The sequence below is a fragment of the Heterocephalus glaber genome, unplaced genomic scaffold (genome assembly GCF_053883595.1).
Source record: "Heterocephalus glaber isolate CG9 unplaced genomic scaffold, H.glaber_assembly_v1.0 deba00000470, whole genome shotgun sequence".
NCBI lineage: Eukaryota > Metazoa > Chordata > Mammalia > Rodentia > Bathyergidae > Heterocephalus > Heterocephalus glaber.
The window spans coordinates 2,708,279-2,732,144 of NW_028258145.1; the positions used below are offsets into that span (position 1 = coordinate 2,708,279).

General features: G+C 49.1%; 1 protein-coding gene across 2 annotated transcripts in view; it reads left to right on the forward strand.

The window, feature by feature from the left end:
- The window catches only part of Cnnm4 (cyclin and CBS domain divalent metal cation transport mediator 4), a 34,615-nt gene extending 10,777 nt beyond the window's left edge, over nt 1-23,838 (forward strand). The window contains exons 2-8 of one of the 2 annotated variants that reach the window (XM_021258023.2): nt 15,218-15,361; nt 15,552-15,686; nt 17,091-17,260; nt 17,332-17,428; nt 18,442-18,504; nt 21,167-21,351; nt 21,626-23,838. In XM_021258023.2, the coding sequence (XP_021113682.1) occupies nt 15,218-15,361; nt 15,552-15,686; nt 17,091-17,260; nt 17,332-17,428; nt 18,442-18,504; nt 21,167-21,351; nt 21,626-21,823 (992 nt within the window). In that variant the 3' untranslated portion in view covers nt 21,824-23,838. The remainder of the gene's footprint in view (nt 1-15,217; nt 15,362-15,551; nt 15,687-17,090; nt 17,261-17,331; nt 17,429-18,441; nt 18,505-21,166; nt 21,352-21,625) is intronic. The other variant, XM_004844374.4, reaches the window with a different exon arrangement.
- The last annotated feature ends 28 nt before the right edge of the window (nt 23,839-23,866 follow it).

The following is a 23,866-nucleotide window of genomic DNA, read 5'->3' on the forward strand; positions in this document are numbered from 1 at the left end:
CGCCTGGTCACTTATGTTGTCTGCTTCCTAAGGACCTCCTGCCTTCTCCTTGATGGTGTCTTAAGAATTCTTCAAATATGTAGTGTGAACTCATTATCAGAGAGAAGTACTGTGGATCTATTCTATTCTATTCTGGATTTCCTTTTCCTCTCCTTTTTTTTTTTTTTTTTTTTTTTAAGGAATTGGACATTTAAATAGCTTTAATTTTTAAATTTGTGTGTGTGTGTGTGTGTTTGACAGAGTCTCACTTTGTAGTTCAGGCTGACCCTGAACCCACAGCAGTCCTCCTGCCTCAGCCTCCGGAGTGCTGGGACTACAGGCGTGTGCCACCACACCCAGCTATCTTTCTTATTTAGAAGTGTAATCCTTTAGGAATTTATCTTTTTTTAAAAAATGTGAATTAGAGGTTAAGTTTCTTTAAAAAAAAAATGTGGGCCACTGTGTTCTGCAGAGTGTACTTTCTTTCCTATATTTGACTGTCCCACATGCTCTGTAGAGCACGTTTTTTTCCCTACCTTTAATAAATGTAAAACCGCTCTGAAAAAAATAACAACTTAGCTCTCTGACACCAGATGCCACTTCCTGAAGAGACCTGTTTCTCGCTGAATATGGCGAGTGTCTGTGCCTGTCCCCAGACTCCTTTCTGTTGATCTGTTGATTTTTCCTTACTAAAAGACCACATTGATGTAATCACAGCTTTAAAATAAGTTGATATCTGTTAATATTAAGCCCTTTGTTCTGCCTCAAGACTGTCTTGGTTATTCTTACCTTTGAATCTGGGAATTTTATGGAATTGTACTTGAAAACTTTATTTTTCTTTCTTTCCTTTTGGTTTTGGTTTTGGTTTTTGGTTTTTGGAGACAGGCCTTGCTGTGTAGTTCAGGCTGGGCTTGAACTCACAATGTAGCCCAGGCTGGCCTTGAACTTGCAGTGATCCTCCTGCCTCAGCCTCCTGGGACTACAGGCATGCGCCACCAAGCCCAACTTGGCTCAATTTTTTTTTTTTTTTTTTTTGGTGCTGATGATGGAACCCAGAGCCTTGGGCTGGGCAGACAGGCACTGTACTGCTGAGCCTCATGCCCAGCGCCAGGACTCGCTTTATAATAATGTATTTTCCAAGATGCAAGCATGTTACCTCTTCAGTGGTTCATAGTTTCATAACTTCTTTCAATAATATTTTACAGTTTTCTGTGGAGAGGTTGAATACATTTTCCTTATACTTATTCCTAGGTGTTTGGTAATTTTATTTTATGTATTCTTTTCAAACTCTTAAAATCAATCAAGTAATTTATTTATTTGGTACTGGGGTATATCCTTGATCCTTTTTAATTTTATTTATATTTTGGTTTTGGTTTTTTGAGACAAGGTCTCACTACATAGTCCAGGCTGGCCTTGAATTCGTGAAATCCTCCTGCCTCAGCCTCCTGAGCAGTATGATTATAGGCATGTGGCACCTCTCCTGGCATTTATTTTATTTTGAGATAGAATCTCACTGAGTCGTCTGGGCTAGGATTGAACTTTTGATCCTCCTGCTCACCTTCACAGGGTGTACTACCACACCTGGTTTGGTAATTTGCTTTGATTCATTATGTGATACTGGGGATTGAACTCAGGGCCTCATGGATGTTAGGGTTTTTTTGGAGGGTTACTGGGGATCGAACTCAGGACCTTGTGCTTGCAAGGCAGGCGCCAGAACCACTGAGCTAAATCCCTGGCTCCCTCATGCATGTGAGACAAGCACTATACTGCACTGTACCCCTCAATCTTTATTTTATTTTGAGACAGGGTCTAAGTTTCCCAGTATGGCCTCCAACTTGCGATCCTCCTGCCTCAGCCTCCCTACTAGGTAGGATTTCATGTGTACCACTGCACAGTTTATTTGCTAATTTTATTTATTTATTCATTTTGGTTGTTTTGAAACAAGGTCTTACTCTGTAGTTCTGGCTGGCCTAGAACTTACTATGGAGCAAAGGCTGGCCTTGAATTTGTAGTGATCCTCCTGCCTCAGCCTCCAGAATGCTAGGATTACAGGTGTGTGCCACCAAGCCTGGCCTATTTGCTAATTTTAAATGGTGTCTTTAAATTTCAGTTTTTCCAAGGAACTAGGCATTCCCTTTATCAGTCAAAGAAACACCCTTCTGACCCTTCAGTCTCTAGTTTGCTAAAGGTTTTTGTAATGAATAGATGTTGAATTTTATCAATTTTTTTCTTTTTGGTATCTGTTCAGGTGATGAAATGATTCATTCTCCTTTATTCGCAAATATACTGATTTTATTTGTAGCATAACTGGAGCAAACCTACTTTATCCTTTTAATACATCACTAGATTTAATTTGCTAATATCTTTATGAAGAATTTTGACACCTAGGGACCAAGGATTTAGCTCAGTGGTTCTGCCACCTGCCCCACAAGCTCAAGGACCTGAGTTTGATCCCCGGTACCAAAAAAAAAAAAAAAAAAAAAAAAAGAATTTCGGCACCTACATTAATGAAAAGGATGGGTCTATAATTGTTTTTCCGGCTATTATAAGATGTCATCAGTTTTTTAATAGCAGAAAAAATAATTGTACAATAATTGTCTTTTCACTCTTTAATATTCCAGTTTAGCTGAGCAAGTTTGAACACATCAAATAATATTCTGTCCTCTCCTCCCCTTCCGGGCCTCTAACAGCCATACAACCCTCAAATGTCTTCCCCACTGCAGCCATAGCGTTTCTTCCTCCACAGGTTTTGGGATCAAGATCTAGTGTGATTTTAATAGTGTGTAAACATCTGAAAGTGGAATGTGATTACTGGGACCTAACTGGGGTTCACCAAGGCAAGAAAAATGCCAGTTTTCAATTCATTTGTCTGTGTCTGGTATGGGTGTAGGATGAGTAGGTTAGGTCGGGTGTGGTGGCACATACCTGTAATGCCCACACTGGGAGGCTGAGGCAGGAGGGTCCCAGGGAGTTCCGGCCAGCCTGGCCTACATAGTGAGACCCTGTCTCAAAAAAGAGGTATTAGGTTAGTTCAGCAGAAAGCTATTCTCAGGCTCCATGTAGTTGGATTCCCGCAAAGTCCTTAGCAGAATTTCCTATGAAGTTTTCATGACCGATGTGGCAGCTGTGCCTCATTGATGACAGTCCAGCAGGTGCATTGATTTGCCTGTGGGTTTTAGCTGGCGGCACAGAAAGGTCCAAAGAATGGGCACCCCATTCTAGGAGAGGAGGCTGGGGCTCTTGAGCCAGAGCCAGATGGAAAGGGAGGAGAGGGTTGCTGGCCTTGGCCGGGCTCGGAGGAGGCTGGTGGTACCGGTACTCCTGGGCTGCTCCTTGGGCCCCCTGGCCACCTCATACCCTCTTCCTGTAGAGGAAGCCTGCGCCAGACTCCAGGTTGCAGCCAGGTCCACCTGGGGCAGAATGTGCACCTCACACTTCCACTTCATTTCCCTCCGCGGCGGCATGCACTTCAGTGCTGTCCTTGTCATCTCGCCTGTGCCTCTTGATCCCTGATTCACGCTGAGCACTGCTGGTGTCCTCCACTGGTATCCTCCAGGATGTGTTAGGTCTCAACCGATTCAGTAGGTAATTTCAGAAACTGTTTGTTTGTTTGTTTGTTTGAGACAAGGTCTCACTATGCAGTTCAGGCTGACCTTTAGCTCACAGTGTAGCCTGGGCTGGCCTCAAACTCATAACAGAACTCCTGCCTCAGCCTCCCTAGTACTGAGATTATAGCCATGCACTATCACACCTATGGAGAAGCTTTTGAAAGAATCTTTCCTTTGATCCCTGTCTCAGTGGCCGGAAGGTATAGTCAAACTCAGATACATGAGGATATCTATAGGGAGAGAGAGGGAGGGCATAGGTTAATAGCTGATGGGGTCTGAGATTGTGCGTAATGGTGGTGCATAATGAAATAGGAAGTTGTTCAATTTTTTGAAGTACTTTTAGGCTAGGGATATAGCGCAAGGTTGAATGCTTTTCCAACGTGCATGAGGCCGAGGGTTCAATCTCCAGTGCTGCAAAAGAAAAAGAACAAAAAGCAAAAAACTTTTATAGCTGGGTGGTGCACACCTATAATAGCACTCGGCAGGCTGAGATAGGAGGAGCGACATGAATTTGAGGCCAGCCCCAGCTACAGAGTGGGTTTAAGGCCAGCCTGGAATAGATAGCAAGACCTGTCTCAGAAAATCAAAAGACAAACACAAAAATCCAAAAAACTTTCTAATGTCCTGGAAGAATACAAAGAATGTGAAATATTTTAAAGAGCAGGACTATCTACATGATGATCTAATTCATGGTAGGAATATGACACAATTTTACGTGTGCATTTTTACTTTAAGACACCAAAAACTCTCAATAGTAGTTATCTTTGCAAGGCAAGATGACATATATATTATATATATATGATAAATATCCATACTGCTATTATAAAGTGTCATCAGGTTTTTTTATGGCAGAAAAAATAATTGTCATCCCTCCCTTTTTTGGTGTGAGGAGTTGGGCCCAAGTCTCTCCCTTCCAAACTTGTGCCCTACAACTGAGCTGTATTCACAGTGGGGCAAGATTACAAACAATCTTCATTTCCTTCCTTCTACTTTTATTGCCAGTGTTAAAAAAAAAATCATGTAAAAACTAGTGACATGTAAAAATAAAATTAAAAAGAAACTGGGGAGATTAGTATGTTGGGGAGTTGACCTTAAAGAAATCAATTTTTTTTTTTAAGTCGTGGTTATACTGTTCTGCTTTTTAGAAAGTGTTGTTGGGGCCAGGGATTTAGCTCAGAGGTTTCGCTGCCTGCTACGCAAGCCCAAGGACCCGAGTTCGATTCCCCAGTACCAATAAATAAATTAATTAATTTTTAAAAAGTGTTGTTTTGGGCTGCACATTGAAATATTAAATATTTGCAGGCATCATTCACAGATATGTTGGCAGATAAAATCTGAGGTTTGCTTCAAAATGAGCCTGTGGAGTAAGTGGGGGTGAAGAGCAAAGGAGAGGTGTTGATTACCAACCTGAGGTGGGAGGGTGTAATTACCTGATCCTCTCTGCCTTCACACAGGCTTGGTGTTTCCCATGCTAAGAGGAGTGAAGAAGCTAACTGAGCCATCAGAGAAGAGCTGCTTCCTGTCCCCTCCCTGGTCCCAGTCTTGGGAGGAACCAGCCTTAGTGTCCCCGTAATCCTGTTGTCAACTTCGCAGACCCTGGGGTGTTGGGGTAGCAGGAGCCTGTTGGGGGCAGAAGTCTCAGCTCCATGCCCTGCATGTTACCTTGGCCGTGGTTCTGTCAGGGCTGCAGGAGGCAGGTGCTGGGCCCTCTCCCGGGGACACCTTGCCTGCACAGACTGGTTGCCAGAGAGAGGCGGACCATGATGGGACCACTGATGAGGACAAAGACTGTGAAAGGTGGTGCCTGATCAAGTGGCCTTTTGGGGGGCTTTTTTAATGATCGTGTCTCACTGTATTGCTCAGTTTGGCCATGAACTGGGCTCGAGTGATTCTCCTGCCTCAGCCTCCCCAGTAGCTGGCACCTACATGGTTATTCAAAAGAAAGTTCTCCAAAGTTTCGATCCTCCATCCTATTAGAAAAAAAATTATTTTAGTTTGTACCCCCATTCATTCAGATATTCTATGCATGTCCTCCTTTACTACTATACATTGTAACATTTTTTCAAAGAAGATAAAATGGCCGTATTTAAATTTCTTGCTAATAATTACTACTTCATACTATCACAAAGTCTGTATTCCCTCCAGAGACAAAACAGTGTACACTTCCAGTGGGATTTGTCACAAGTGAATGTGGCTCCAAGCCTGTTTCAAACAGTTTTCTTAACAATTTTGAATTATTTTGGCAGCCACTGCCAGCCCAGCCTAGAAGGTGGCTGTGTCTCCCACATGGCGGCAGAGGCTGGCCTTGCCCCGGCAGCAGGTGTGCGGGTCCCTTCTCTGTGTCCCCTTCCATCAGACCACGTCTGTTTGGCTAGAAGTGTAGAGCAGGCCCATGTGTGTGGCTTTGCAGTGTACAGGGGTGTGAATGGGTGAGCCAACCCTTCCCTTGGGGACCAGTGGGGACATAAGGGGTGGCTGTTACACTGTGCACATCGGGGGACTTCTCTGTGGTTCAGGAAGTGTGGGCTGGGTCCCCCTTTAGGGACAGCTGTGCTGACACCAGTAGGGCTGTGGTCCTTGCTGTGTTGGCGGTGTCCTGCTCTGTCCCGGAGTCCTCCCCATTTGGCCATGCAGGTCTCCGGGAGGCCTTTGCCCTCTGTATTCTTGGCAAGTAGACACAGAGGCCACATCCCCATTTATCTTACCTGTGTGTTTGCCTCCTCTCACTTCCTCTCTATTTTCCTGCGTTATTCTATTGTTTTCCCCTTTGTCATTTCTTTCCACTTAGTTATTTATTTAGGTCTTTGAGATGGCATCTCACTCTGTAGCCCAGGCTGGCCTTGAAATCCTAGTGATCCTCCTGCCTCGGCCTCCCAAGTACTGAGATGATTGGCATGCACCAACACACCCAGCTCCTCATTTCTTACCTTTTAAATGCATACCTGCTATACTGCAGTGTTTTCATGGGTGGTGTCTAGCCAATCACTATGCATTGAGTCCCTAATGTATACTTAGCCTCATTTGGGACACTGAGTAACAAATCAGAAACTGCCAAGCCTGACTGCTGCCAGGAAGGAATCGGAGGTTTCTGTCACATTTGCCATCCCAGGGACCTTCGGCCCATCAACTCCACTTTCATAAGTGTTAACCACAATCGGAGGCATCAGGCCATACACGAACATAGGGGCTTTTATTGCTCCATTGTCTGCAGCGACGGAAGGATTGGCTATGGCCCATGTGTGCATGTGCGCTGGGAAGGGGCCTGGCCACCCCAGTCTGAATGTCACCAGGGATACCCCAGGGCGAAGCAGGCGGTATAATGACAAGAGGCAGGGAGGTGCATGTTGTAAAAGTAAAAAATTAAGTTAAGATACATATATTTTTGTTGACACAGGGTCTCGCTATGTTGTCTGGGCTGCTCTTAAACTCCTGGGCTCAAATTGACCTCCTGCTTCAGCCTCACAAGTTGCTGGAACTACAGGTGTGTGCTCCTGTGCCTAGCCAAAAGTAATATATTTATGCTAGAAATGTTTAGGAAAGAGGAAATGATTTAACATGAAAGTCATCCATAATAGCCAGGTGCAGTAGCACATGCAGCCCCATTTCTAGGGAGAGGCTGAGGCAGGAGGATTGCTTCAAGTTCAAGGCCATCCTGGACTATATAGACCCTGTTTGAAAGAAAAGAAAAAGAGTCACCCTTATGTCACATCCAAAACACAAATATTTTGGTGTCTTTCCCTCTCGGAAGTCAGTAGTAAACCATATTGCTTTCTACCTTGCCCACTAAAAGTAGCATTCTTACCATTTCTGATTATAAAAGTATGTAACACTGGGTGTCGTGTTGCATCCCTGTAATCTTAGCAGTGGGGAGGCTGAAGCAGGAAGGTCACCGAAAGTTCAAGGCCAGCCTGAGCTACACAGTGAGACCCTGTCTCAAAGAAAATTTTTTTAAATAAATAAAAGTTAAAAAATAAAAAATAGTATGTTGAGTATAAAATGCATTCAACAAAAGTGAAAAAGGAAACTAGTGAGTGGGCTTTCCGTACTGATTTACAACTTTTTGCTTTACACACACTGTGAATCACTGTCCCTTTCTATGAGTTTAGGTCTGAGTCACCCTCTTTAGTGGCTGCAATTCTGCATCATAAACATCTCCGCCCGACCCTCCTGGGCACACCCCTCGGGCCTCCCTCAGTCCTGAGGTCACTGCCCACAAGCAGAGGGAGTGGCAGAGCCCGGGGTCTTGGACATTGCACGTTTTGATGCACTGCTGATTTTAAAAGTTGGAGTGGCTCACAGCAGTGCTGGTTCTGCTAACAAAGACTGCCGAGCTAGTAAATCTTGGCTAATGTGATCAGTGGGGAAGTTCCTTCTCAGTATTATAAAAAAAAGGTGTGGGGGGGGTGATAACAACTCATTTACAAAATTTGTATTTCCACCGTTTTAATTTGTATATATTTGTGTTTAAAATGAAGCTGATGTTTTTCTAATCAATTTATAAACATTTATATAAAATAGTATCCTGGGCTGAGCATGGTTGGACTACAATCCCAGCTGCTGTGGAGGCTGATCCAGGAGGATTGCAAGTTCAAGGTCAGCCAAGGGCAATTTAGCAAGTTTTGTGTCTCAAAACAAAAAAAAAATTGAGATAGTGTGTCACTGTGTAGTGTAAACTGGCCTTGAACTCACTATGTAGCCCAGGCTGGCCTTGAACATGCAATAATCCTCCTGCCTCAGCCTCCTGAGTGCTGGGATTACAGGTGTGTACCACCATACCCAACAATAAAAAGTTTTTAAATGGGGGATTTAGCTCAGTGGTTCTGCTGCCTGCCTCGCAAGTGCAAGGTCCTGAGCTGAATCCCCGGTACCAAAAAAAAAAAAAAAAGTTTAAAAGGGGCTGGGATGCAGCTCAGTGGAAGAACTCTTGCCTCATGTGCACGAGGCCGTGGGTTCCATCTCCAGCAAGGAAAAAAGTCTTTTTTAAGACCCAGTCTCACTATGTTGTTCAGGCTGGCCTTGAACTTGAGGTGATCTTCCTGCCTCATCCTCCTGAGTGCTGGGATTATAGGAATGCACCACCATGCCTGGTTCACAATAGTCTTATATTTTACTTTATGTAAAATTAAAGGAACCAGATGTGGTGCTGTGCACCTGTAATCTCAACCCCTTGGGAGAGGCAGAACCTTTAGTAGTTCAGTTGGTAGAGCAGAGGGCTGTAGTGGACAGACTTTGGCCAACTAGCCAGGAGGCTGAGGCAGGAAAATCCCTTAAGCCCAGGAGTTCAAGACCAATCTGAGCAACATAGTGATACCCCCACATCAAAAATACATAATAAAGGGCTGGGGATTTAGCTCAGTGGCACCACGCCTGCCTAAAAAGCAAAAGGTCCTAAGTTTGATTCCCCCCCCCCCCCCCCGCCAGGACAGCACTCGGGAGGCTGAGACAGGAGGATCACTGTGAGTTCAAGGCCACCCTGGGCTATATAATGAGTTGAAGGCCAGGCTGAACTACATGGTGAAACCTTGTTTTAAAAAGCCAAAACAGTAAAAACAAAAGCATAATAAAACAAAATAAAACCAAGGAGCCCCTCCATATTCTGACTCGAATCTTGACCTGGGCTGCAGGTGCAGTGTCCTGTGTTCCTGGGGGGCTGTAACCTGGGAGCTGGGGCTCTCGGAGGGGTGAGAGGGCTGGCAGTCTGGTAAGAGATGACCCCTGCAGCACCACTGTCCCTGCTTAGGCACCCTGTGCCTGCTGTGCCCCTCAGGCCTGGAGTCACAAGGCAGCCTCAGGGGGGCAGTGGTCTGGGCCTTCTGTCCTCTGCCTGCTCAGGCCTCCTTGTCTTTGCTTTCTTTTCTTCTCCTCCTCCCCTTTTTTTTTTTTTTTGAGACAGTGTCTCACTATGTAGCCCAGGCTGGCCTCGAACTCACAGTGATCTTCCTGCCTCAGCTTCCTGAGTGCTAGGGTGCCAGGTGAATGCCACCACACCAAGCTCTGCCTTTGCTTTCTTGCAGCCTTAGACTTCCTGGGTAACCTGGGCCCAGCGTTGTGGGTACCTTCTGCCTGCTGGGTGCCCAGCCCTGGGCTCCTGGGTTTTGCCCAGCCTGGCAGCAGAGCACCGACAGCTGCCTCCCTGGGAGGAGGAAGCATGTAGATGAGCCCTGCGAAGGATCTGTGCAGCCGGTGGGAGGCCAGGGCCTGTGCTTCTGGCCGCCACCACTCCTGGCTGAGCTCAGCACTATTAATAGCCCTCATAATCCTGGCCTGGGCCGAGGAGGAGACAGGAGGGGCACAGGGACTGCGGAGCACCCCACCAGCCCAGGTTCAGCTCCCCAGGGCCAGGCACCAGAGCCTCGAGGACCAGTCTTGGGAACTTGGTACCTCCTCGAATCCGGGCCATGGTGTGTGGCCCTGGGGTCTGGTGGACTTTGACACCCAGCACTCAGCGACTGTTTCCTTATAGTCTTGACTGTAAAGAAATTACAACCGGGAGGAGGCTGGGCACTTGGCCCAAGTAAGCACTGTGCAGGCTGGACCCGGGCTCTCTGGGTCCCAAGACCTCTTTGCTGTGTCTGTCAAGGGCTTGGAGACCTGGGTGCTGGTTATGTGGGCGCTGGCGCTCAGAGTCGGGCTGGGGCAGTGAGACCTTGCAGGCACCCAGGGCAGTGGGGGAGCCCAGGGCAGGAGCTGCAGGGTTACCAGTGCTTTGTGCCCTCCACGCCACCTGATTGGTCACCTGCTCTAGGTGGTATGGGGAGGAGCCGCCTGACGGGAGGAGATCCCCCCCCCCATCAGTGAAGGGTGGTGAGAGCAGATACCACCCCCCAGTGAAAGAGAGAGGGCAGGGTCCCCTCCTGGGGTCCTCTTCGCCCATTTCCCTGTTAAAGCAGCACTTGATTTTTAAGCTCAGGACCCTGGGATATTTAATACTTCAATGTATATGTCTCTGTGGTTCTAAACTTAATACAATTGACAATGGAAAATGTGGAATTTCTATATAGAAAAACATAAAAGAGAAAACAAAATCCATACTCAGACCCTCACATGGGTAGGTTACACCATAGGAAATTGCTGGCTCTGGTAAGAAATAGTTTCATATGACTCAAACAAATATTAATATTTGCTATAATGGGCTGGGGATTTAGCTCAGTGGTTTCGCTGCCTGCTTCACAAGCTCAAGGACCGGGGTTCGATCCTTGATACCAAAAAAAACCCCCAAAACAAACATTTGCTATATTTCCTCAGTTGGTTTTCTGTGAATAAGGTGTACTTTGGAAAATGTGGAACCAGGCATGGTGCTGCACACCTCTAATCCCAGTACTCTGAGAGGCTGAGGCAGGAGGATTACAAGTTCAAGCCCAGCCTGGGCAACTTAGTGACCTAATGAGACACTGTCTCAAAATAAAAAAGTTAAAAAGGACTGATGATATAGCTCAGTGGAAAAGCCCTGGGTACAATCCCCAGTACTGAAAAGGAAGGAAAGAATGAAAGAAGCAAGGCTTTTCAGCTGTAGGTATATTTACTTCAATTTTCATGCTCCATTTCTCACCCTCACTGCCCAAAAACTCCAGTTATCCAGTTGAATGAACAGTAAAATAAAGTAGCTAATTAAAATAAAATTTTGTGTTGGGGTTGGAGTTCATATGACAGTTGTAGCCAGGTGTGGTGGCACACACCCATAATCCCAGCTCTCTGGGTGTGTGAGTCAGGAGATGGTGAGTTTGAGCCCATCCTGGGCAGTGACTTAGTGAGACCCTGTTTCAAAATAAAATTTTAAAAAATAGGCTGGGGTTGTGGTCAGTGTAAAGACCCTAGGTTGAATCCCCAGTCCTGAAGAAGAAAATGACAAAGTCAAGTCCTATGTCAATCTACTTATTTTATTTCATTATTGATGTGTGTGTGTGTGTGTGTGTGTGTGTGTGTTGCTAGGGATCTAACCCAGGACCTTACTCATGTATGCTAGGCAAGTGCCCTACCACTGAGCTACATCCTGCCCCTGATCTATTTAAGTGATGTATCAGAAGCAGTAACTTGTGAAGTTTAGAAATCCCAAACATTTCTTTCTCTAGCCTGCATCCCTTTCTCCTTCTCTTCCTTGACTACCTTTCTTCTCCTTGAACTCCCAGGCCTGAGGTTAGAAGCGCTGAGAGTGTCCTGGTGGTCGGGGGAGAGGGTTTCTCAGAGGAGGGAGGTGCTGGTCAGCAGGTCATCCAAGACCCTCTGCGCTGGAGGTGCAAGGGAAAGTTCTGCCCTCTTCACAGCAAACCAGAAAGAGGCAAGCAGCCCAGGAGCCCATGGCTGGCCCAGCAGAGGGTGACTGATTGGCCCCTGAGGCAGGACCTTTGTGGGGCGCCACTGGCCAGCCACCAGCAGCACAAGCACGGGAAGCTTGTGGCATCCCACAAAGGGGGAAGGTGTGTGTGGGTGCTGCACACATGCTCCGGTTACTCAGGTGGCTGCCACTAGAGGGCGCCCACGCGCAGTGGTGAAGCCCACTACCAGGCCGGGGTGGGAAGCACAGAGGGTCTTTGCCGCTATAGAGACTCCTGCCAGTTACCCTCTATCCCCTTAGTTTTTTCTCATTTTTCCAGTGCTGGGACGGAACCCTGGGCATCCCAAATGCTAGTGAAGTACTCTGTCACTGAGCCATAACCAGCCACTCAGTTTTGGGGGTTTTTTAAAAATATTTTTTTGTTATTTAGAGAATACTTTATTAGCTTCTGTAATCAAACCCATAGAGCTGAGACCGTATGTACTGAATACAGCGCGTTACCCCTGTACGAGTGGAACCGAATGAACTTTAATGTTTCTGTACAGTGCCAGCTCAACACAGTAAACTAGGATACTTTCTCCAAAGTTGACTGCATAGCACAAGTTTCCTATATATACACACACAAACATACCTGGTAGCAGTGTGTTATGCATCAATAGTAGCAACAGCTTTTCCAAGTTCTTCAGTCTTCTGAACAAAATAGTAAACACATCCTCATATTCCATTTTTTTAAAAAAGTGAGCGTGGTGGTGCACCCTTGTAATTACAGCACTAGGAAGGCTGAGCCAGGAGAATCACCAAGAGTTTGAGGCCAGCCTGGGCTATATAATGAGTTCAAGGCCAGCCTAAACTACATAGTGAGACTCTGTCTCTAGAAATAAATAAATTTATTTGCTTTAAAAAAGAAAAAAACAAAACCCTAGAAATCAGCAAAGTTATCCAGATGTGGTAGCATATGCCTGTCATCCCAGCACTCTGGGAGGCTGAGGCAAAAGGACGGCAAATTCAAGTCCAGCCTGGGCAACTTAGTGACTTAGTGAGACCCTGTCTCAGAATGAGAAAGAGGGTGGGAGATATAGCTCAAAGTGAGACCCTGAGTTCAACCCCCAGTAATGATGAAATTAAAACATGTTCATCGGATAGATCACCATAGCACAGTGCTGAGAGGGAAGCTGGGCCTCCTGTCCGGGCTCCAGACCCCCAAGGTGACCTTGTCACTGCTCACAGCTGTCCCATCCCACACCTTTGTTCACACAACTTGCTCCTCCTCTGAGCATATCCGGACCTCATCCCACCTCCTGTCCATCCAGCTCTTCCACATTGCCCCCACCAGGCCTTGGCCTTGTGGCTATTGATCTGGGAAGTTTCTGGCTTGGGTTGTTAGGAAGGTTGCCTGGCCTAGACACAAAGTGAAACCTTGTCTCAAAAAAAAAGGAAGAAGGTGGCTGTGTCCATTGTCCTTTTTTTTTTTTTTTTTCCTGCCTCAGCCTCCTGAGTGCTGGGATTATAGGCGTGCATCACCACACCAGCCCCTGTGTCATTGTACTTTTGTGATAGTTGTATCTGTGTAGGATAAATTCCTAGAAATAGAATTTCCAAGTCCTGAGCATGGTGGCAGACACCTGTAATCATAGGACTCTGAGAGACTGAGGCAGGAAGACCGATGGCAAGTTCAAGCCCAGCCTGCCTGTGCAACTTAGCGACTTAGAGCCTGGCTCAAAGTAAAAAATAGTTTAAAAGGTAGAGGGCTGGGCCGGGGATTTAGCTCAGTGGTTCCACTGCCTGCCTTGCAAGTGCAAGGACCCGAGTTCAATCCCCAGTACCAAAAATAAAATAAAAGGTAGAGGGCTGGAGTTGTAGCTCAGTGCAAAGGCCTCAGGTTCAATTCCACACACACGTACACACAAGAATTTCTAACGCCAAGGTTCTGGGCTCTGATTTTTGAGACATCCTACACCACTGGCCTCCTGACCTGTGCCTTTAATGCCCTCCTCCGAACACTGGGCATCACCAGAAGGGTTTTTAGGGTGTGCCAGCCCAGAAGGTGCAAAGCCGCCTTTTGTTTCTTGTTCTGTTTGGTGACCAGTCTCCCTGGTCTCTGAGGAACCTCCCGACCCAAGGCCTGGTACACAGCACTGGCCCACTGTTCAGCTGGTACATAGAGGCTGGTCAGAAAACAATCAAACACACAAAGTGTGTGTTTAAATTTTAAAATATATTACAGTAAAAAAGACTACTGCTGATCCCCCTCAGAATGTTCCCTCTTGCTTCAAACCCACTTATCCCATGGTTCTTGCCACTTTCTGAAGCAGCTCTGGAAGTCATCTTTTGTGAGGGTCCTACAAGATGAGATTTTTTTGTTAGAACTTTCTTTTTTTTTTTGGTACCGGGGATCGAACTCGGGTCCTTGAGCTTGAGCAGCAGGCGGCAAAACCACTGAGCTAAATCCCCAGCCCTCGAGGTGAGATTTTTAAAAATACAGTGAATACTGCTGCTCAGTGCCATCTGTAGAAAGGCAGCTCATGAACACATCCTGCTGTGTCCTCATCCACCTCATTCACCACACCAGCCACTGTGTGACTTCTGGCTCTTTCTCAGAGTCAAAATGACCATGAAAGGGAAACGTGTTGAATCATCTCAGGACATGGAGGCAGCCACAACAGCACAACTAAAGACACTCGGGAAAGAGGACTTCCGGAAGTGCTTCAGAAAGTGGCAAGAATGATGGGATTAAGTGTGTTCAAAGGGAGATTCGTGGCAGTGTCTTTTACTCTTAAGACATTGTTTAAAAACATGTAAACATAGGGCCGGGGATTTAGCTCAGTGGTTCCACCACCTGCCCCGCAAGTGCAAGGACCCGAGTTCGACCCCCGGTTCCAAAAAAAATGTAAACATGCACTGTATTTTGTGGTCACATTTTGCAAATGCTCCAGGCCCAGAGCTCCTGCGCCCTTGCAGTGTTGGTCTGTCCCCTCCCCAGAAGCCCTTGGGACCAGCACCAGCAGAACCTTGTCATTTGCAACTTTTTTAAACACATGGTCCTTAGAGAAATGCCTTTAAAAATACTTTGAGGGCCAGGGATTTAGCTCAGTGGTTTTGCTCCCTGCTGCGCAAGTGCAGGACCAGAGTTCAATCTCCGGTACCAAAAAAATAAATAAATAAACAAATAAATAAAAATACTTTGAGTCTTCCTTTGCATAAAAGCAGTATCTGTTTTCAGTAGGAACAACAGAAAATACAGAAAAATGAAAAAGCCACCTGTGACTCCACCCCAGGGACCCATGACCCTAAACGTGTTGCCATTTGGTGGTGGGGTCATCTGTCTGGCCCCCCTGTTAATTGTGCACTGTTGCCTCAGGGAAGTCACACCTGGCCATCGTGCAGAAGGTGAACAATGAGGGCGAGGGCGACCCCTTCTATGAGGTGCTGGGCCTGGTCACCCTGGAGGACGTCATCGAGGAGATCATCAAGTGTGAGATCCTGGATGAGTCGGACATGTACAGTGAGTTCTGCCCTCTCCACGGCCCTGGACCCCTTCCCAGCTCCTGTCGGAAGTCAGTGTCCTTAGGTGGAAAGGCTGGGTGCAGGGGCACAGAGGAGGGGGAGGAGGCCACTCACCCCATCACACCTTGGCAGAGCTGGGAGCTGTTGTCAGGGGACAGTGTCCTCAGGTCCAGTCCTTGTTCTTGCAGCTGACAACCGGAGCCGGAAACGGGTGTCCGAGAAGAACAAGCGCGACTTCTCTGCCTTCAAAGATGCTGACAATGAACTCAAAGTCAAAATCTCACCCCAGCTCCTCCTGGCTGCTCACCGCTTTCTGTCCACGGGTAAGAGGTGGAGGAGGACCTCCCATTGCTGGCGAGAGGTGTCCAGGAGAAGAAGGCTGGGCCTCTGGGTCCTTCCCCCTGGGGAGAGGGACCAGACACCTCTCTCTCTGGGCTCCCCTAGCTATTTGCTTGCTGTTAAGGGCTGCTGGTGTGAATGTCTGAGGGCAGATATGTTAGTTTTGAAAATAATTGCTGGGAAACTGGATGTGGTGGCACAGTCCTGTAATTCCAGCACTCGGGAGGCTGAGGCAGAAGGATCACCACAAGTTCGAGGCCAGCCTGGGTTACATAGTGAATTCAATACCAGCCTGGACTGCATAGTGAGACTGTCTCAAAAATCAGAAAGAAAGACAGGCAGACGAACAGACAGACAGATGGGCACTGGGTACACCTGCGGGGCTCCTGAGTACCCCAAGCCCATCCCTGATGTGGACAAGTAAGGAGAAGGGGCTTGCATGGCACAGCATGCACCTGTCCCACTCACTGGCCTGCAGAGCCCAAGTGCCCTTTTTATGTGTCCTCCTTCTCACAGGAATGAATTTCTGGATCAAAGACACTTCTCTCTTCTCACCCCAATCCCAAGCTCCCCCAGAGAAAAACCAGGGTGACATTTTAGAAAAACACCTGCTGAGCCCCCAGGCATGGTGGCGAATTATCTGTAATCCTAGCCCTCAGGAGGCTGAGGCAGGAGGATCATTTCGAGTTTGAGGCCAGCCTGGGCTACATAGTGAGTTCAAGACCAGCCTGGAATACATAGCAAGACCCTGTCTCAAAAAAGGAAAAGGGGGCTGGGGATTTAGCTCAGTGGTTTCGCCTCCTGCTGCGCAAGTGCAAGGATCCGAGTTCGATCCCCGGTACCAAAAAAAACAGAAAGGAAAAGAAAGGGGAAGGGGAAGGAAAAGAAAGGGGAAGGGGAAGGAAAGGGGAGGGAAGGGGAGGGAAGGGGAGGGAAGGGAAGGGGAGGGAAGGGAAGGGAAACCCCTGTCTACACCCTCTTTTTCCCCAGGCCTGTGTCCTTCCTAGCCCTCACCTGCTGCAAGTGCAGTGCTGTCTGTTATCGTCCTGCTGAGGCATTGATGTTGATGAGGGTGCTGAGGCTGTGATTATAGGACATCTGCAAGCACATTCCACATGCCGAGAACACGTCCTGCTGTAACCTCTCACAGACCTTGTGAAGTTCCCATCTATTTCACAGATGAGGGCCTGAGGCGAGTCCAGCCACATGCTGGAGTCATAGGCTGTACAGACTCACAGCAGTACAGAGCCACTCCAAACCCAGGCAGGCGCAGACCCGGGTCCCAGCAGTCAGAGCCGCCCTGGCAGGGAGGCACCCTCCACAGGAACCGCTTGCCTGGCCAAGGCAACCACCTGGGCCCTGAGTGTCTTCCCCTCTCCCTCCTGCAGAGGTACCCCAGTTCAGCCCCTCACTGATGTCGGAGAAGATCCTGCTGCGGCTGCTCAAGTACCCTGACGTCATTCAGGAGCTGAAGTTCGATGAGCACAACAAGCACTGTGCCCACCACTACCTGTACACGCGGAACAAGCCAGCCGACTACTTTGTGCTCATCCTGCAGGTGCGCGCCGCCCGCCCGGCCTCCCTGTCGCCCCAGTGTCACCCAGCCATGACCCTGCCATGTTCTTTCAGGGCAAGGTGGAGGTGGAGGCAGGGAAGGAGAACATGAAGTTTGAGACGGGTGCCTTCTCCTACTACGGGACCATGGCCTTGTCCTCAGTCCCCTCCGGTGAGTCCCCTGCCCTGGGCCCAGGTGGGCAATCGGGTGTCCGGGAGGGAGGCGGCTGGCAGCAGAGTGGTCAGACCTAGAGGAGTGGGAAGGGGACTGTGAGCTGAGCGTGGGCAGCGGAGGCTGTGCCCTGAGGTGGCAAGGACCTGCTTCAGGGAAGGTTGTACCACTGAGGGGCACTGGCATCTGGCTGTCACAAGAAGTAAGATGCAGGCAGCAGCCCCTGGTGAGATTAGGATGAACCAGCAGAGCTGGTCCATCCCGGGCCCCACTGCTACAGCACAGGGACGGAGCAGGAGGGCGGTGGGGACCGCAGCCAGCCTGCCTGGGTGCGTGGCAGGGGACTGGGCTCTACCAAGGCCTGTTATAAGGGCCCAGAGAAGGGCGGCTTGGTGCCCTCTGCCTCTGCAGTCCTGGTGGTTCAGGTGGCACCCAGCCAGCTGGGTGCCTTCTGTGAACTACCAACCTGGGAGGGGAACAACGCCCCCTTTGGTGCTTGCCTGGGGTGGGGGGAATGTTGACCACAGGTCATGGGGTTTCCCTGTGCTCCATCTGTCACTGTCCCTTGACCCAAAGGGCCCCATGAGGACCACCAGGGCACCATGAGCTTCCATGCTGCACCTCTCCATGAGGATAAGCCTGGTGTTGCAGGTGCCTGGGGTGGGGTCAGATGTGGCTCCCCAGGGAACTCGGGGATATGTGAATATTGCCCAGATGCCTCTGGCCAGGGAAGACTTGCCCGCCCCACCTGAGGGCACCCCATCCGTTTGGCTGGGGAATCTGGTTTGAAAGGGTTTTGGGGGAAGGATGTCCCCCAGCACTGCCTCAGAGGCCTGCTTGGGCCCTGGGCTCTGTCCCTGTACCCCTGGCCCTCAGATGCCCCTTGCAGGGGTGGTGGGGAGGGGCGGTGACTGCCCCCCCCCCCCCTGCTCGAGGTGGCTATGTCCTTACCCTGTGGCCCAGTCCTGCCTCCCATCCCGCCCAGGCTCTGACCTCCTCCCCTTCTACTCCAGCACCTTCCACCCTGGTTGGGTGTCCGCCTGGCAAGCGGAACTCCCTGCTGTCCTGGCTCGCAGGTAACAGGCATGCTGGGGAAGTTGACACTGCCATCTGCCACATGAGCCACACACTGCAGCCTGATTAACCTTGCCCCACAAACTTGGGGCTCTCACTGGGCATGCTTGGGGGCTGGCATGATTGGTACGTCTGCTTGGCCCACGGCTCAGTTTTGGGGTGCGTGGCCACATTCTGGAAGGGCTTACCCAGAGGCCCTTCAGTCTTGGAGAAGGTGTGGACATGCACACTCCCCATGGACAGATAGATACCCAGAGGATGGGAGGGGAGTGCAGGTGAGGGAAACCAGATCATCAGAACTGCTGGCCCAGCCACCCGCCAGCCCTGGCATGTGGATGACATCGCATCAGTGCCCTAAACCCTTCCTGCCGGTTCCCACTGTGGCTGGGGTCGGTCTGTCCCTTCGAGGTGGGGAGGGCAGATGGAGGCACAGCCACAGAGGCAGAGCCACAGAGCCACTTGACTCCTCCTGTCTTGGCCTCCTCACCTGGAGTCAACACTGGACCCGAGTCAGAGTGCTGTAGGGAACAATAAGTGACAGAACTGGGGTTGCAGGTGTGCTTAGAGCTCAACTCTTTCATTCCTTTTTTTTTTTTTTCGGTGTGGTTTGAGACAGGGTCTCTATGTAGTTCAGGCCGACCTTGAACTCATTATGTAGCTCAGACTGGGCTTGAACTTTTGGCAATCCTCTTGCCTCAGCCTGTTAAAAACCTTTTTATTCAGGTCTGGGGATTTAGCTCAGTGATTCAGCTGCCTGCCTCTCAAGCGCAAGGACCTGAGTTCGTTTCCTGGTACCAAAAAGAAACTTTTTATGCAAAAACATTTTTCTGTCTTTAAGATTATGCCCTTGCCAGGCACGTTGGTGCATACCTATAATCCTAGCACTCGGGAAGTTGGGGCAGGAAGATCACCCTGAGTTTTCGACCAGCCTAAACTACACAGTAAGACCCTGTCTCAGAAAACCAGAAAAAGCCAGTTGTGGTGGTACAAGCCTATAATCCCAGCATGTGAGAGGCTGAGGCAGGAGGACTGGTATAAACTGCAGGCCAGCCTGGACTACATAGTGAGATCCTGTCTTACCCCTACCAAAGAACCCCCCCCAAACCCCCAAAATAACACAACAACAAAACCCACATAAACTAGAAAAAAGAGAAAAAAAAATACCCTATGGATATTTTCAGAAATAAGATTACCAACTAAAAGAACCCTATATTTTGTTATATTTATAGCTTTGTTTTAATCATAAAAGTAACAGATTATTTGGAAAACAGAAGAGTCTTGAGAAAATTAAAAAGCACCACAATTTCATTGTTCAGAAACAGTATTTTGCTGTCTGTCTCTCTAGAGCCTCTGTTTTAAATTCAGCTCCGTAGGGTCCGGAGTGTTGATTTTGTTGCCCGGCACTTTCTCTGTGTGGGTGAAGCCCTAGGTTCAGTCCCTAGTGCTGCAAAAACAAAACAAGTAAATAAGTAAATTCATTTCTTGTTCCTAGAGTGTAAGCATTAACTACAAGCATCCCATCCTTTAGGTAATTCGTGTGAAATGCTAAGTGGTACCCCTAATGTTTGTGGGGTCTTTTTCCTTCTAGAACTGAGAGGAACAACTAAGTTGGCTGCTTTCCAAACCCTTCTAGTGATCTTCGATTTCCTGTTGGGGTGTGACCACGGTCCTAGAACAGCCAGACTATGTTTTCCAAGTTTTATAAATGAAAGGAAAAGTGTTGCTCAGGCTCGATATAGGGTATTACTCAATTTGGCCTCCTGTGGTGAAAAGTCTGGAGGTTATTGAGTTGCTGGGTTCAGTACATTTGCTGTCTCCACTGAGTTATGTTAGAATAGCTAACTTAGTAGTTAGTAACTTCCGTAGTTAATTAATTAAAGCAAATCAGCTGGATGTACTTCCTGTTGGTTTAAACAAGCCTGCATGGCCTCACAATTAACTTCTTTGTGCACCTCATTGTTCTGCTTCTCAAAACTCAGAGCTGTGGTGTTCAATCCCTGAGCATTTTTTCTCTTGCTCCTCTGAACTTGAGTCACCACCCTGTCGTGGTCCATGATCTGGAGGCCCACTGTTGCTGATGGCCAGGAGAGGCTGTGCCAGCCCCAGCCCTGGGGTGCTGTGAGAGGACCCCGATGCCCCTCCAGCAGATCACACAGGGGAGACTGAATTCCCCACCCTTAAGGACATCCTGTGAGGCCATCGGGGGTGTGACAGGTGTATGGGTGTTCACAGGGAGACAGTGCAAACTGCACACTCTTCCTTTTTCAGTGGTTTGTTTTTTTTAAAATGTACGTTTTGTGTCCCATGAGACCGGGATAGTGGCTTGTCTGTCATGTGAAAATAATCACACTGTCACCATGACTGATGAATCCTTGGGGTTAAATGAGGAGTTTTATAGCCAGCAGCTGTCCATGTCTTTGGTTAACTTTCTGGTTGTCTGGTTGGTTTTGGTGGCTGTTTTAATCCTTGTTGCACAACACTGAGACATGCTTGTCGTCAGCCCTGAGGAGGTGAGACCTTGCAGGTAGAGCTTCTGTGTGCTTCTCTGTCCCTGAGAACCATGTCCTGCTCCTGGGAGGGGTGCCACATGCAGGACTGAGGTCAAGCAGGAGCCTGGCAGGGGCACTTGGGGCTCTAGCCTGAAGGACTCTGCTATCCCCACAGACCGCTCTCCGGCCCACCCGACCCCACTCAGCCGCTCAGCCTCCCTCAGCTACCCAGATCACAGCAAGGACACATCCCCTACCACTGTGCTGACGGGCAGCAGTAACCAGCTGACCGCCTGTGTACTGGGCCAGTACGTCTCCGACTTCAGCGTCCGGGCCCTCACAGACCTGCAGTACATCAAGGTGAGCTGCCTCGGCCTCCCTCAGGCCTGCTTACCCCTCGCTCTTTTTTTTTTTTTTTTTTTTTTTTTTTTTTAAGACAGTGTCTTGCTGTGTAGTCCAGGCTCAAGTGGAACTCCCAGCAATCCTCCTGCCTCAGCCTCCCGAGTGCTGGGATTACAGGTGTGCCTGGCTTACCTCACTCTTGCTAAGGTTTCTGGAGACCCCAGCGGTTACACTGCACCACAGGCCAGGTGTAGGGGTCCCCACACACTCACCATTGCCGCCCCCCACACAGGTCACTCGGCAGCAGTACCAGAACGGGCTTCTAGCCTCCCGCATGGAGAACAGCCCTCAGTTTCCCCTGGATGGCTGCACCACATGCGTGGAGAACTCCTCTGAGAAGCCCGAGCTGCCTGTGGTGGATGAGACTACAACTCTTCTCAATGAGCGTAACTCCTTGCTACACAGAGCCTCCCCAGAGAATGCCATCTGACAGGAGGGCCCGGGGTCCCCCGCCACCCCGCGGGGGCCTCCCAGTGGGCCCACACAAAGAGGGAGCCTGTCAGGCTAGAAGGGGTGCGGCTAGATGGCCTGTGACTGGACACCCAACAGCCCCCACGGGACCTCCGGGCAGCTCTGAGGGCAGCTCCCCAGCCCCAGACCAGCGTGGCCATGGGGCAGCTCCATGAGCAAAGGCTGTTTTTCAGAGACAATTTCTAAACTAGGCGCATTGCTTCTCTTTTTAAATATCATTTTGGGAAGGGAAGACAGGGTTAAGGAACTTTATGTAAAATAATTTTTTTTTCCAAAAGAAACTCCAGAAGGGGGAGCATTCCTTGCCCCAGGAATCCATAGCCATAATTGGCTCCCAGCCGCACCCTGCAATCCCGTCCCTGCCTGTGGAGCTCAACCCTCTCCTGTGGCAGGGCCTAGCACCCAGCGGATGGGGAAGGCTGGCTCTGGGGCAGCCAGGGACCAAAGGCATCACCGAGACCTGGGTAGCTGTGACCAGGGTCCAGGAACCGTCTAGACCCAGGAAGCTTCCGGAATTTGTGCGTCGACCTCCTGGGGAGTCCCCGCCCGTTGTCCCTCTGGAAGCTCCCCCTTGTGCCAGGGCTAACTCAGGGAGTCAGGCAGGATCTCTGGTTACCTTCTCCCCATGTCCTGCCCTCACTGTACCAAAAGCATCCCCCTCCGTGGGGAGCGTGTCTGGGTGAGAGGCGACCTGTCTGGGGTTCGCCTTTTGATTTCTGGGCTGAACTTCATCATACTTGGTATCTGCTTATTAACACCTACTGCTGCTCCCTTCACCCACACCCACAAGTAGAGTCAAGGCTCAGTGGAGCTACCAGAGCCTGCTTTCAGACTCCCTTGTCCTTATCCCCAAGCCCCAGTCCCTCTTGAGGGCAGGGGACAAGAGGACATGTTAGAAGCCACCTAACCCCATTCTTCATGTCCTTCAGTGGCTACCAGAGGCTCAACCTACTCACGGAGCCCAGGAAAGGAGGGTTCCACCCAAAGACATGTGACCCCAGGGAGAAGCCAGTGGAAACTGTACCCTACCCCACCTGTGTGGATGCTGCAGGGCACCAGGCTTCCACTGTGGGAGGACTGGGGTGCACACCCAGGAGAGGGAGATTCTTTGGGCTTCTGCCTGAGTGGCATGTCTCCACTCCTTTCCTCAGCCGGTGGAATCCTGTCACCCCAAGGGCTCTGCTCCTCAGTTGACAGACAACCCTAATTCCTGGGACAGGGAATGCTGTGCCCCAAAGCGCACCTGCCCCTGGCCAGACCAAGGCCTTCCCCATTTGAGAGCCTGGAGAGAAGGGTATGGCACCTGTGGGTCCTCAAGCATCAGGGAGAGATGCCAGTACAGAGACCACTTAGGAAGCCTTTAGTTTTCCACAAGAACAGCTTCCTCCTGGATCCCACAGAAGCTGTCAGGTCTGTGATCCTGAGAGTCCTGAGTGCAGGTGGAAACCACGCTGGCCCAAGCCTCACTGGCGTGGGAGGAAAGGAGCAGGTGCACACACTCCCACAGCTACCTCTTTGCACACACATTCACCACCAACAGATGGTCCCTTGCCCTCCCTCCCCCACTTATAATCACTTCTTCCAGAGGCTTATGATTATTTCCAAATATTACTGGTCCGATGACTTCCTCCTCCCAGTACCATTGTTCATTTGTTGTTCCAACCTTGGGTTCCTGGGCTGAGCCATACCCGGAACTGGCCCGCTGCTCGTGTCTTCCTGGCTAAGGGGGACCTTCGTAAATGGCATCCAAATGGGTAGGCAAGTCATAGCCACCATAGCAAATGACTCCTATTTATTTTGCATAAGATTTTAATTTGTATATTTTTGTGATTTATTTTGGCATTGTTATGAGTTTGACTCTCGGGGAGTTTTCTTGTTATGACTCTTGTGTCTTTTGTCACAAAACAATGATAATATTTGCTAAACAATACATGGAATTTATTTTTGATTGGTAATAAAAAATATGTATAAATCTCGGTGAGTGCAGGTTCTGTGTTTGAGT